Source organism: Aythya marila (genome assembly GCF_965140915.1).
Source record: "Aythya marila genome assembly, chromosome: 5".
In the NCBI taxonomy this organism is placed as follows: Eukaryota; Metazoa; Chordata; class Aves; order Anseriformes; family Anatidae; genus Aythya; species Aythya marila.
In genome coordinates, this window is record NC_139046.1 from 26,303,221 (window position 1) to 26,315,374 (window position 12,154).

General features: G+C 48.0%; 1 protein-coding gene across 7 annotated transcripts in view; it reads left to right on the forward strand.

The window, feature by feature from the left end:
- The window catches only part of ESRRB (estrogen related receptor beta), a 128,766-nt gene that overhangs the window by 95,273 nt on the left and 21,339 nt on the right, over positions 1-12,154 (forward strand). For all 7 annotated transcript variants that reach the window (XM_082760674.1, XM_082760671.1, XM_082760672.1 and 4 more), the window contains one exon: positions 2,799-2,915. In XM_082760674.1, the coding sequence (XP_082616800.1) occupies positions 2,799-2,915 (117 nt within the window). The remainder of the gene's footprint in view (positions 1-2,798; positions 2,916-12,154) is intronic.

Genomic DNA, 12,154 nt, shown 5'->3' on the forward strand with positions numbered 1-12,154 from the left:
GCAGCCGGCCCCAGGAACCATAAAAGAAATTGAGAGACCAGAAAAAAAAAAGTCAGAGAAGTTTGTTAAAGTTTTGGAGACGATAGTTTTCTTGGATGAGCTCTGCTTGGGTAATGCTGATTGTGCCTTCCCTGGTGATGTCCCTGCTTCCTGCAAAAATGGCAGGTATCGCCCCCAGCTGTAGCTTTCCATCCATGCAGTGCAGGGCACATTTGGAGGCTGGTATAAAGTCCGTTTGCTTTTGCAGCTTTGTCTTGTGTGAAGGGGCTCCCTGGGCCTCGCCTCTAGCATGTACCCTTGTAAAGAGCGCTGTAAGACACAGTTGCTGGTGCCTTCTTCCTTGGGACAGTGTACAGTGTGTGTGGAAGGGACACACAAGCCTGTGTTGGATGCAAAGGCAATATGATGTGCCCAGAGGGATGTCCCACCAGTGTTAGGTCTGTTTTTTCACCTTTGTGTACTAGCAATCCCCATGGATGTTGTGCTATGCGGTGGCCACTGCACTGCCACTGGGAAGGGGAGCCTGCCCAGTGCCTACCCTCATCTGGCTATGCTGCTTTAGCAGGTGTGATCCCAGCACCGAAATGCCTTTGTGAGCAGCATACTCAAGTGTGTGTATGGTACCCCATACCTATTCTGACACCATCACAGTTTAGTTGTGATGTAGGCTTCCCAGTGCTTTGCCAAGGAGAGGCATGAGGATGTTGGAGGATCTGCCTGACTCAGTAGAGTGACCTTGAACTGCTGGAGAGGGCTGTCATTGCCTCCGGATACTCTAAGGGCTTAGTGTCTTTGGCGTAGTGCCTGTGTTAGGAGGCAAATTTTTTTTACCTTGGGACCAACAAACATGAAATCTCATAGCTCTCCAGAACTCTGGTCCTGGCTTTGGTGTGCAAAGTGGACACTGAAACTTAGGAAAGACTTTCCAAAGTTAGCCTGTGATTAAGTTTTATCCCATGTTTATTCCTGCTCTCTCCCTTCCTGTGTGGGGCACAGCAAGTATCAGATCATGAGGTCAGGACCTGTGTACTCACGGGTCTGTAAGGTGCTGGAGCTCTGTGTATAGAGCAGGGATTTGTTTATTGCCTTGAGATCAGGCCTGAATCTCAGTTTCCAGCTGAGAACCTTGATACGTTGTTGGCTATTGAAATTCAAGTGCTGCACAATGACAAAATTTAGTCTGAATGGAAGCAACTCATGCAGCATTCCCTGTTCCTGCAGACTGACTGTGTTTTGGGCACAGAGGAGCAATGGAGAGAAATGGGATGGCTGGTCTGGAGCTGAGGGTCAAGTTGCAGGTCTTTTGACAAGGCAGGAGGTAGGGGGTACAAGGTTTGTAACTACCAGGCAGGCCACGTTTATGCTTTGAGAGTTGTGTGCTTCTGGGGTTTCAAGGGGCCAAGAATAATGAGATAAATCAAATGGTGCTTCCTTCCTTTTGGATCCACGCCCTTTTAACTCAGATGCTCAATGGGCTTTCCAACTACTTAGCCCCAAGGTCTAATCACCACTCCTAGAGAGTGGTATGTACTACATGTTGGTCTTTATGCAGACGAAGGAAGCGTCTTCCACAAGAGCATAGAAATCCACTGCCAAAGTAGGAACAAAACTCAAGTATCCTGTCCTGGTGCTACTAAACTCTGATCTTCCCTTCTAATCTGATGGTATACGAAGTCCAGACTGTGACCTCTCTGCTCCCTCCTACAGCTCTGACTGAACTCTTGAATCTCGATTTCCAGTATCTGAACCACCAAAACAACCATGCTGTTGAGCTGATTGTAGAGTTTAGAAAGCTTTTCAGGAGCTGCTTCTTTTACCTAGCAGCCAGACTGTCTTAAATACATTGTCGTAGTCAATGCATCATTGTCAAGCTTTCTTGACAATCTTCAAAGTGAATGGAGGATAGGGACAGCTGTTTCTGTTTGTTGTCTTCTAGGACTAAATAATCATTGGATTACTCATGATTCAGTGTACTTCCAATTATGTCCTCAGATCAGGCCCCTGCATCCATGTTTCAGTTATATACTTGGCTTATGATAAAATATGATGTGACCAAAAATAAATTTTGGATGCTTCTTTTCCTGTTTTGTCTTGGAGGCAGTGTTGTGAAGCGATTGTAAATGAAAAGGAATGAGGAAAGAAATGCTGATTTTTCTCTGCAAAGGGATGAGAGGCAGGTGCACAAGGATTCATAAAGTAAAATCTAAAAGATGTGCATTCATTTTACAGGACATCTTATCCATCTTTCTCAATCACTGCTTCCCTGCTACCTTTAGGGTGTCATCTGACAGGAGGAAGCAAAGGAGAAAATGCTGCCTCCGAGCTCCCTGGTCCCCTGAGCAAGGCAAGAAAGGACAGGTGACATCCATCCCACAGATGTTAAACAAGATGGGCAGGAAGGGGAATGTTGCTAATATCTGGATTGCTCCCCCTCCCAGCCCTGGGCTCCAGGGAACAGGCCACATTATAACTAACGCAGCACAAGGATTGATGATGTGCTGGACATAGTGTGCCTGAAAGCCAAGCACTGAGTCAGCCCCTTGGATGGACAGGTTTCTCCCAATACTTACAGCAATATTGTTTTCTGTTTTGTTTTGTTTTCTGAAATGTGTTCTGACAAGTAGTGCTGGGCTCTCAAAGAGCCATCACAAGCCAGCTGTGGTCTTAGTGTGTGTGTGTGTATGTGCGAATGAGTAAGCAAACTTACAGACTGATGGTGTTGGGAATATTTGGGCTCTGCAGCCTGTCCCTGGATCAGTGAGGAGAACATGGGTGACCATCTCTGTGTTTGATTGCAGGGAATATTGAATACAGCTGCCCGGCCACCAATGAATGTGAGATCACGAAACGGAGGCGCAAGTCCTGTCAGGCCTGTCGCTTCATGAAATGCCTCAAAGTGGGGATGCTGAAAGAAGGTAAGACAGAGTCAGATTCAGAATCGCTGTCTGTCCTGGCAGCAACTGGATCCAGGCCTTGCAGGATGCCATAGAATAACTACACACTTGCCCTCTCTGACTTTTCTAGAGTATTTCTTTACGAGACTTTTACAAGAGTCAGGATCACCAGTGACCAAGAGGGCAGTCCAGAGAGGAGAGTGGTTCTAGTCAGCACCCTTGTGCTGGGATATTACTTCCAGCATCAGAGCAAATTTGACAAATAACTAGAAATTGGCTGTGCCAGACTATTTGATTTCCTGAAGGAACCCCATGCTGGAAGGTGCTGATCTCCTTGCCCTCCAGGTCATTTTGCAGTGTTGGGAAGGAGAGGTTCTTGCTTGATCATGACTGAGTTGGCTGGGTTGTGGAAGGGAAGGATGGAGTTAATGCAGAGCTATGGCACAGCGTGCTGCAAAGGTATACCAGTATTCCCACTCAGGAGACTTTCTGAAGATGGTGGCGAGCACAGGTTTGTCTGGGAGCTGTGGGTCGTCTGCCCTGCATGCTCAATCTGCGTTGTGCTGAGCCTATTGATCTGTTCAGTATTCTCTGAGCAGTGTTCAGCTTCTTTCTTGTGCTGTTTTTCCTCCCTTCCCCCCCTTGCCTCCCCAGTCCTTGTCCATTCAAGGTGAACCACAGGGAATTCAGTGGCAATTAAACACATTCTTATGGATTGACTTTAAAGCTTTGTTTCCTTTGGGTCCCTCAGGGAGAGGCAGCGAGAGGAGGAGGGGGGAGGAAGAAGAGTTGTGTGTAACCCTCTGCATTGCCGCGCCTGGCAGAGCATGGTTCCCTCAGTTTAGCGACAAGGACCAGCAGCTGGCTGTGGTCTGCGCAAGTCCAGCATGCTGGAGCCAAGATGCCAGCACGCAGCGTGCTTCCAGGTCGTACCATTTTAGCAGCTGGTGATGAATTGCACGATGTCACTTGAGCGTGTTCTGCTTCGCACTGGCGCTCTCTCATTTCTTGAGAGGCAAGTTGATGGCAGCCACTGTTGTTAAGAATGTAGATTAGATGTTAAACCCTGTCCCGTGCTTTGATGGATGTATAGTTTCTGTGGGTAAATAACTTCCTGCTGGAGCACACCAGGTATCAAGGGGAGGAGATGCAGACTTCTATAGTCTGGCATCCCTCACGGGGGTGTAGAGGTGATAGACAGAGGATCTTGATCTACTGCTGGGAGGGAGGCACCTGCTTTTGGAGTTAGAGAGGGACTGCTGGAAACCAGCTTCTCTGCATGTGGTAGCTCTGGGGTGGTGTAATATCTCCTCACCCACACACCAGTCCATGCTAGTGACACCGGTTTTAGTGGGAGTGCAGATTGGTAATGAGAAAGCCTGTTCATACGAATCCCATAAAACAACCCTAGAAGTATGATATGGCTCCAGACACCCTGCAGAGCAGCAGCATAGGTCCAGGTATGCTCACTGCCCAGCATCCATGTAGTTGAGCATCTCAGAGGTGGCAGCTGAGGGAGCAGAGCTGCAGGAGCCCATTCTGGCCTGTCTGACTGCGGCCAGGACAACCTCTGCTCCCAGTTGTATGAGTGCAACACCGCCCAGAGCAGGATCTGAACAGTGGCTTAGCCTCCAAGTTGTATGAAAACCGTTAACTCCTTGTAGACCAGAGGTAGGCTGTAAGGCAATGCAGGTTCACTGACACCATGCTGTGCCTGAACTCCTGAACCCTAGGGGATACTACCCACAGCAAACTGAAATTTGACTCTTGAGGCTGCTTTTGTGCTGAAGTGTCTTTAGTTATTCATATAGGGATTGATTGAGCATCATTAAAGCCACTAGGGAAGGGTGGTTTGCTATTGATGTTAGTGTATCTGTGATCCTGCCCATAATATTTAGAGCTGTGGAATATACAGTGTAAAGATTTATTGATAGCAGTGGGATGCAAGAACATGTGACAATATCAAGGGAAGCAGAAGAGCCTACAATAGCGATCCATGAACAGGAGTCTTGTGTCCTAACACTGAGTGGTCAAGTGATGTAGGACATGCTTCTTTTTCTTTCTTTCTTTTGCTCAGTTTCCCCAGCTGAGAAATAAGGGTTATATTGCTTTGCAAAATGATCGTGAAGACCGATTAGTTAACTTTAAGTGAAGCCTGGTGGAAGCACAAAGTATTAGTATACAGTATTGAATCAATACACATCTTTAAAAGCAAAATCCAAAAAGGAAGAAAAATGGTTTCACAGTCTTCGGTCTCCACAGAGCCAGGAGTTTCTGGAAAGAACAAATCCATAATTGTTTGACTTGCTCAAAAATGCAGAATTGACAAGGGATTTTGGATTAGAAAAGGTTCATTGTTTTTTTTCCATCTCTGATCTGTCATTCTGTTAGTTCATCCACCCCTTTATTTGCCAGGGCAACAGTGTTCCCTGCTGTACGTTTCTAGTAGTTTGACCATTTAAAAAAATCCCTGATGCTTTGGCTTTCCCAGAGAGCCTACCCTGCACTCGTTAGGATAAGATGTGTCTTGATGTGCAAGCTATGATACGTGTTTTTTTTCCTTTCAGTAGTTCCCCTTCCTATTTCTCCTTACCCTTGATTTACCTCTCATCTTCCTTGGGTTCATCCATGGCAGAAGGCTGTCAAGCCAGATTCTTTCTCCTGCTTGATTGCCAGGAGTTTTGGGAAAATTGTCTTGTGGCTAAATGAGCGGTCTGGAAACTGATTCCTCTCTTGCCACATTTCTCCTTGAGGTCCTTGTCATTGGGCTGGTAACTTACTGGCAACATTTCTGGGTAATGAAACTGTCCTTACTCTGAGGAAGAAGAGTATGATATTCCATCAGTACCTAGTTCAGGGCTTCATGATTTCTTCTTGGTAAGAGATGAAAGATTTTTCTGGTGATTGTCCTTATACATGATGTATGTCCCACATTCTGCTTGCTGGGCATGTGGTATGAGTTTGTTTTTAGGAAGGGGGCACCAGTATTCAAACATGTCAAAAACCATGCAGTGATGATTCCAAGCCTCTCCCTTACTCCTGAAATGCTCAGCTGGGTTCAGTGGGAGCAGACTTAGGTCCTTCCATGGGGAATGTGCGTTAGGGTCACCAGGCATGTTCTCTCCTTGCACATGGGCTGCAGAGGGGCAGAAGGCTGGCTGTCACCCTGTAAGGACTGGGCAGACTGCCCCTAGTGCAGAGGTGCAGGTTGTTCGGGCAATGCCAAGTGAATGAGGATCAGGGCAGGAAGAGAGCCGATGGAGCAATCAATAGGTGTCTCGGATATCCAGGCCACTTTCTTTAAGAGATCTCCGATCAATGCATTGCAACGAGGGAGCTGCACGGACACCAGAGCTGTGCTGCTGTCTCAGGTTCTCCAGGCATGATGCTGCAGGGCAGGCGAGACTCACTGGGGGAAGCAGCAGGCAGAAAGCTCTGCCCGCAGAGCCCAGCTGCCCTGGATGCCCAAGGTGCTGGCCCATCTGGCTGCCTGTCTCTCGCTTTCCCCTTCCATCTGGAGCGTGTCGAACTTGGAGGCTGAGATTCCTGCAGATCCCAATTGCAATGCCCCCATGGAGAGGTCTCGTCCCTAGAAAACCCATGAAATGGGTTGGTCTCCTGTTCTGCAGGAATCAGGAAGACCTGAGCAACCTGTGTTACTGCTGTCCCCACATGGAGATGTTATCTACAAGGATTCGAGGCAGTGGGGATGGCTTGTGAGGGAAAGTGTCTCTGCATCTTGCAGAGAAGAGGCATTTTTGAGAGATGGGCATCCCTGTCTGCTCCCAGCACTGTCTCATGCCCGCAATGGCCTAAGTGTAGCTTTTCAGCTCTGGACTCTACAGCGTAGGTCTATGTCTCTCTGGCTCTCTAAGATGATGGATAGAGAAATTTCAGTGATTTGGCAGGTCTCTCTTAAAACCTCAATATACCTTGTCAGGTATAGGGAGAATATACCCTTGCCATTCACGCTCTAGCTACCCATGGCCTTTCTGTTCTACAGCAATTTGCTTGTCATCAAGAGGTGGATGTAATTTCAGATGACACATGGCTTTTTTAAGTGGGCTCAGACATTTGATTTTGGATGTTGGCTGGTTAAACATGACCTCCCAGCCTTGCCTTCCACACCTCTGCTGCCTCTCTGAAGTCACAGTCCTGTGTGTCACCTTGCAGAACCATGATCCAGGCAAGGACACGGTGGGGGCAGTGATGTTAATCCTTCCTTTTGTGTTAATCTCTTGAGAGGGAAGTGTTTTGGGGACACGGGAAGAGAGGTGGGATATAACAGGTGAGGTGCAATGGGATGTCAAGGCTCCTCGATACAGAGCTCCTCCTTGGATGGAAATGACAAATGGGCAATACTGGACATAACAAATCAACATCAGGGTGCCATTGTAGCCCAACATCTGGAAGGATTCTGGGCAGCTTTTAGGAAGATAACAACTGTAGAAGTTCATGAGTATACCAACCATCATCTGGGCATGTGGTTCTTTACATTTTTGGAAGCCCTGCAGACTGTTTTCTTCAGTGGATTCCCACATATAATGTTTCTGCAGCTATGTTGTTCCCTGTTCTGTGGAGCAGGAAAGGAACTTAAAACAGCGTGATAATTCCTGTGCTGCCCAAGTCCCTGCATCTCTGAATGTTGGGGGTGGTCCCCACTTCAATGCAGAGATGATGGAGCATGGAATCAACAGACTTCCAATGCGGCTGTCTCTTGAATCCTTGTTGCTACTTTAAAGACCCTGGCTGATTAGGAAAGCCTGTAGCCCGTGGAACATCCCTAACAAATAGTCCTAACTCTGCAGTTTCCCTTACAAGCTACAACCAGTGGCTGATGTCGCAAATGCTTCCCAAGGAAACAAATCCATCACCTCTGGGCTGGCCTGGCTATGTGATTGTACAAATTGAGTGCAGTCGTTTAGTATCTGAACAAGGGATTCCTACCACTGGCAATCTCAGTAACTTTGCCTTCATTGCTCACTGAAACTGAGGTAACTGAATCAACAGTGGAGCTCCTTTTTAGCAACATAACTAAATGGAGGGTGTTTCATTTCAGTTTTTAAGTGTCAGAATCTCTCAATGGAGCAAAGTGTTTCCAGCAAGCTCTCCCTCCTGCCCCCATCCCTGCTTCCAAACCATGTGTTCTCGAAAAGATATTTGATTTCAGTGAAAGCTCAGCTGACGTCCCTGCAATATGCTCGGGTTCTTGCTTTGTGCTTCCTGGGAAGGGATGAGGGCTCCTCCGGGGACTCTGGGTAATTGGGTTAGTGGCCAGCTCATGTCAGGAAATTAAAAGGCAGCCCTGATCAGGTTGCTGCTGCATGGGATTTAATGGCTTTGTATTTATAGAGTATTCTGCCTCCAGCCGGTGCCAGAAATATCACTATTGGAGGCATCCAAATGAAAAAAAAAAAAAAAAAAAAGAGAGAGAATGAAAAATGATTTTTCCTTCTCTAAAATGCCCCTGTGTTTAAAAACAGACAGGCAACCTCCCCATTCTTTGAAACAGGATCTCCAGGTGCAGTGAGTGGCATCCTGATGTCTATATCTTCCACACCCAGCTATTTTCCAAGGCATGAATTGAGCATTTGCGATGCGTCTGGAATTGGGCTTGGTGGTGGTGTGACGCAGAGCATGTGATGCCTTTGGCAGGGCAGCGGTAAATCTCCAAAGAGGCTTCCAGTGGATGGGCTGTAATAAAGCGTGTGTTAGGATGATGGCACTTGGTGTCTCTTTTCTGATCACATCACTGGTGCATCGTGGACTCTCCCCATACCTTCTGGCACTTCCATTGGGTTATCAGTCTGTCTAGTTTGGTTTCTTCCATTCCTTTTGAACCATTGATCTGCCTAGATGAGTCCCCATGGTTCTTGCTATAAGTAAATCTCTGTTCTATCAAACAAGCAGTTCAGACCTTTGATGTACAGCAGTGCAGATTCAGAGAGGCATCACCTCTACACAGGTATATGATAAATGCTGTGTACTCCATCACCAGAAATTATGCTTAGTACTTTTATAACATGTACAGAAAAGGAGAAGCTGATAAAAAACACAACCATTTAAGGATCTTTAGTTGCCAGCCATCATGCTACAAACTTATAGGCAGTTCTAACAGTGCAGTAAGTGAGATCCTTTGAGGTAGCCAGGAGCAGATTGGGACTGGATGTATGTCCCACTGCTCTACAGTAACCTGAGGCATGTGCACGACCATTTTCATGGGCTCTGGTGACCTACATTCACCAATGACTCAGCTCGGCTGAGATTCTCAATCCCCTTTTCTCATCTACCTGAGAAGACTGCACTAGCCCTTGGGCTGCAGGGTATCCTGGGGGAGGTGGGGTATTTACTCAGAATTGCCCAGGAAAGCTGTTCTATTTTAAGAATTAAATATTAGCTGGATGCTAGTTCTGAGTATTGGAAAAATCACTGCTGAGGTGAGAGCTTCAGGAGAGCAGTTATGGCTGCAAGGCCTAAGCAGAGCTGTGCTGTGAGGCCTGGCTGAAGTGGCAGCACGCTGTGTTGGTGGGCCTGAGGATCCCCCTGCAGACCTCTGTCACAAGTGGGCCTCTCTCCACACATTGGTGGGGGCCTCTCCACTGTCACAAATCTAAAAATTTGGTTCTTAGCCCATGCTTAGGCTCCCTTACCTGCTCCAAAAGGTTTGCATTCTCTACCTAAATAGACTAAAATAAGAAACTGAGCTAGGGAAAGCATTGGTCTGACCCTGCAGGGCATTTATGAGGTTCCCCTGATAGTCGGTGGAGAGAAATATCTGTCATCACTCCTCCTCAGGTGAGCGTCTGGAGGGTGAGGCGAATGTGGATGTGCCCGCTTCTCTCTGTTGCTTGTCAAAGGAGCCCAAATGCACAGATGAAAATTGTTAAAGTCTAAAGTAAAGTGAGTCAAATCACACCCAGGCATAAAACACCCCTTAGGGGATTTAGTTCTGAGCACTGTGTCTTGGAGAGTGAGTGGGGCTGGAGCTTTGCCATCTTTTAGGTCCTTTTGTGAAAGTCATCCATGGTCTTTTCCTGGCAGGTGCATGCCTGTGTCTTCTCCTTTCACACAGTGCCCCTCAGCCTGCTGCTGTGGGGGTGTTGCTGTTGTGGGCAATAGAGCGAGCCGCTGTCCTGCCTCAGACTGGTTAGAGGGCTAGGAGGGGAAACCATCAAAGCAGATTTGCATGGACCCTGAACACAAGGTGAGAGTGTGATTGTGGGGGTTACTACAGAGAGCTGAACAAGGTACTAAAGTATTCTTTGTTCCCATCTGCCCTTGAAGCCCTTCTTAATTCCTGTGTTGTTTTTTTTTTGCTGTGATTGGGGGTGAGGTTGAGGGGCAGCAGCATGGGAAGGAAACTGTACGTTTTAGGGACAACAATGGCTAGTGCTGCAGAGACAGTGGAGGAGGAGAAGGCTTAGTTCACAAGCTGTGCGGGTTACACCAGAACCAACCACCTGGGATGTGCAGCTTGTGTGTGTGAGGGTCAAGGGCACCTTGTGTCGCTGCTCCAATGCACGGACAGCCTCTGGAACCAGGTATATCATCAGACATTACAGGGATAACCTGTCCCTCCGAGTCTAGGGACTCTAGCCAGATGGGCAGGAAAGGAGCTTTTCTACATAACTAGTACATCCCTGAAAATATCAAAGGGAGAGCAATCTGCAACATCCTGCTTGACCTGATCCAATCTTTCTGTAGGCCCTTATAACACAGGAGATGGATTTTCCAATGCCACAGCCCCTCTCCCCAGGCTAGTTCCCCACCCTCCTGCTGCAGGTGTCACTCCCAGGCTTGTTGACATGCACCACACTAATCACAGGGTTTTTCTGGCCATGCTGACCTGTGACCCCCAAGTCACTTTCCTAGATTACAGATGAGTTGGGGAATTGCACCAGTCATCTGCCAGGAGATTTTCCAGGGGCTGGCATCCTTTTGCAGCAGCTCAAGAGCCTAATGGTATGTACAGGACTTCCCCTCCTACGCTGGAATCTCAGAGTAACAAAAGAGAGCTTAGGTTACAGCTTCTCCATCTTCTTTTTAGACAGTCCCACTTTTCCCCATCGTCTATTTCTTTCCCCATCTTAGCAAGCCTTTAGTCGCTCTGTTTCTTTGATAGGTCTCCTCCTGGCTCACTCCTCCCATTGCCACATCCTTTTGTCTTTCCTGAGGTTCAGAGCAACAGGGGAGAGGGAACACCTTGGTCACAATACTTCTCCCTTCCAGCTTCCTTGGGCAGTGCCAACCCCTGGGCTTCAGACTGCAGCTCCCGGGGACAGAGGTGTCTCTGTTACCTGCAGAGCACCACCCCAGCCCAGACTCCAGGAGAGCAACCAGGCTGGTTGATGCATTGATGCAGAAACTGCAACGCAAGGTATAGGTGGGCAGTGGGCACAGGATCTGGCTGGTGTAACAGGGAAGCTGGGCAAAAGCAGTCCCAGGGACATTGCTCCTTGGCCAGTGCTTGTCCTGTGTTCCCTTCAGTCGTGTCCTTCTCGGTCTAGACACACATTGTACTGTGCAAAAACCCTGTAGCTTGGCTCCTCTGTTAGCTCTTTTGGCAAGATGGATCTTTCTGTTCCTATCAATTCATAGGCATGTGATAGGACTCGATGGAAAGTGAGGTGAGGCTAGTAATTTGACACGACAGCTGATATTGGGCCTAGACTGCATTTCCCAATGGCCAGACCTCAGCTTCACAGAGCTTTTAAGATTATTTTTAGTCCCCAGAAAATAAAAGAGAAACTAAACCTGACTCTGTGTGCTGTTGCCTCTGCATACTCGGCTATTTTTACTTCCGACAGACTGGGCCTAGCTCCAGCTTTTAAAAAAAGCTGGAATTATTTTACTTCCATTAAGAAAAAAACCCCAAAGCCTGATGTTATCAAGTCAGCAAGGGGACATCTGATCCCAAAGCTGTCGGGCAGACATCTCTCCGAGGGGCATGTCAGAGAAATGAAGGGAGCTCGAACAGATCAGCAGATCAGCTCTCCCACTGCAGAGGCTCGGTGCTGGCACAGACCTCTCCGCACGAGTGCTTGGAACACGAGTGGCACCCACAGGACGCTTCGAAAACTGACAGCCCTCCCCCAGGCGGGATGCTGAGCTGAGAAGTCCTGCACCAGCCCTGGGTTTGCCCTTCTCTCTGTAGGTGGGCTCAGGCAGGCTGGGGAGCTGTCAGCGTGCCACCGGTGAGCTGGAACCCGATCCCCGTGGTGGACACAGGGACCAGCTCCACACCTCACTCACATGGGGTG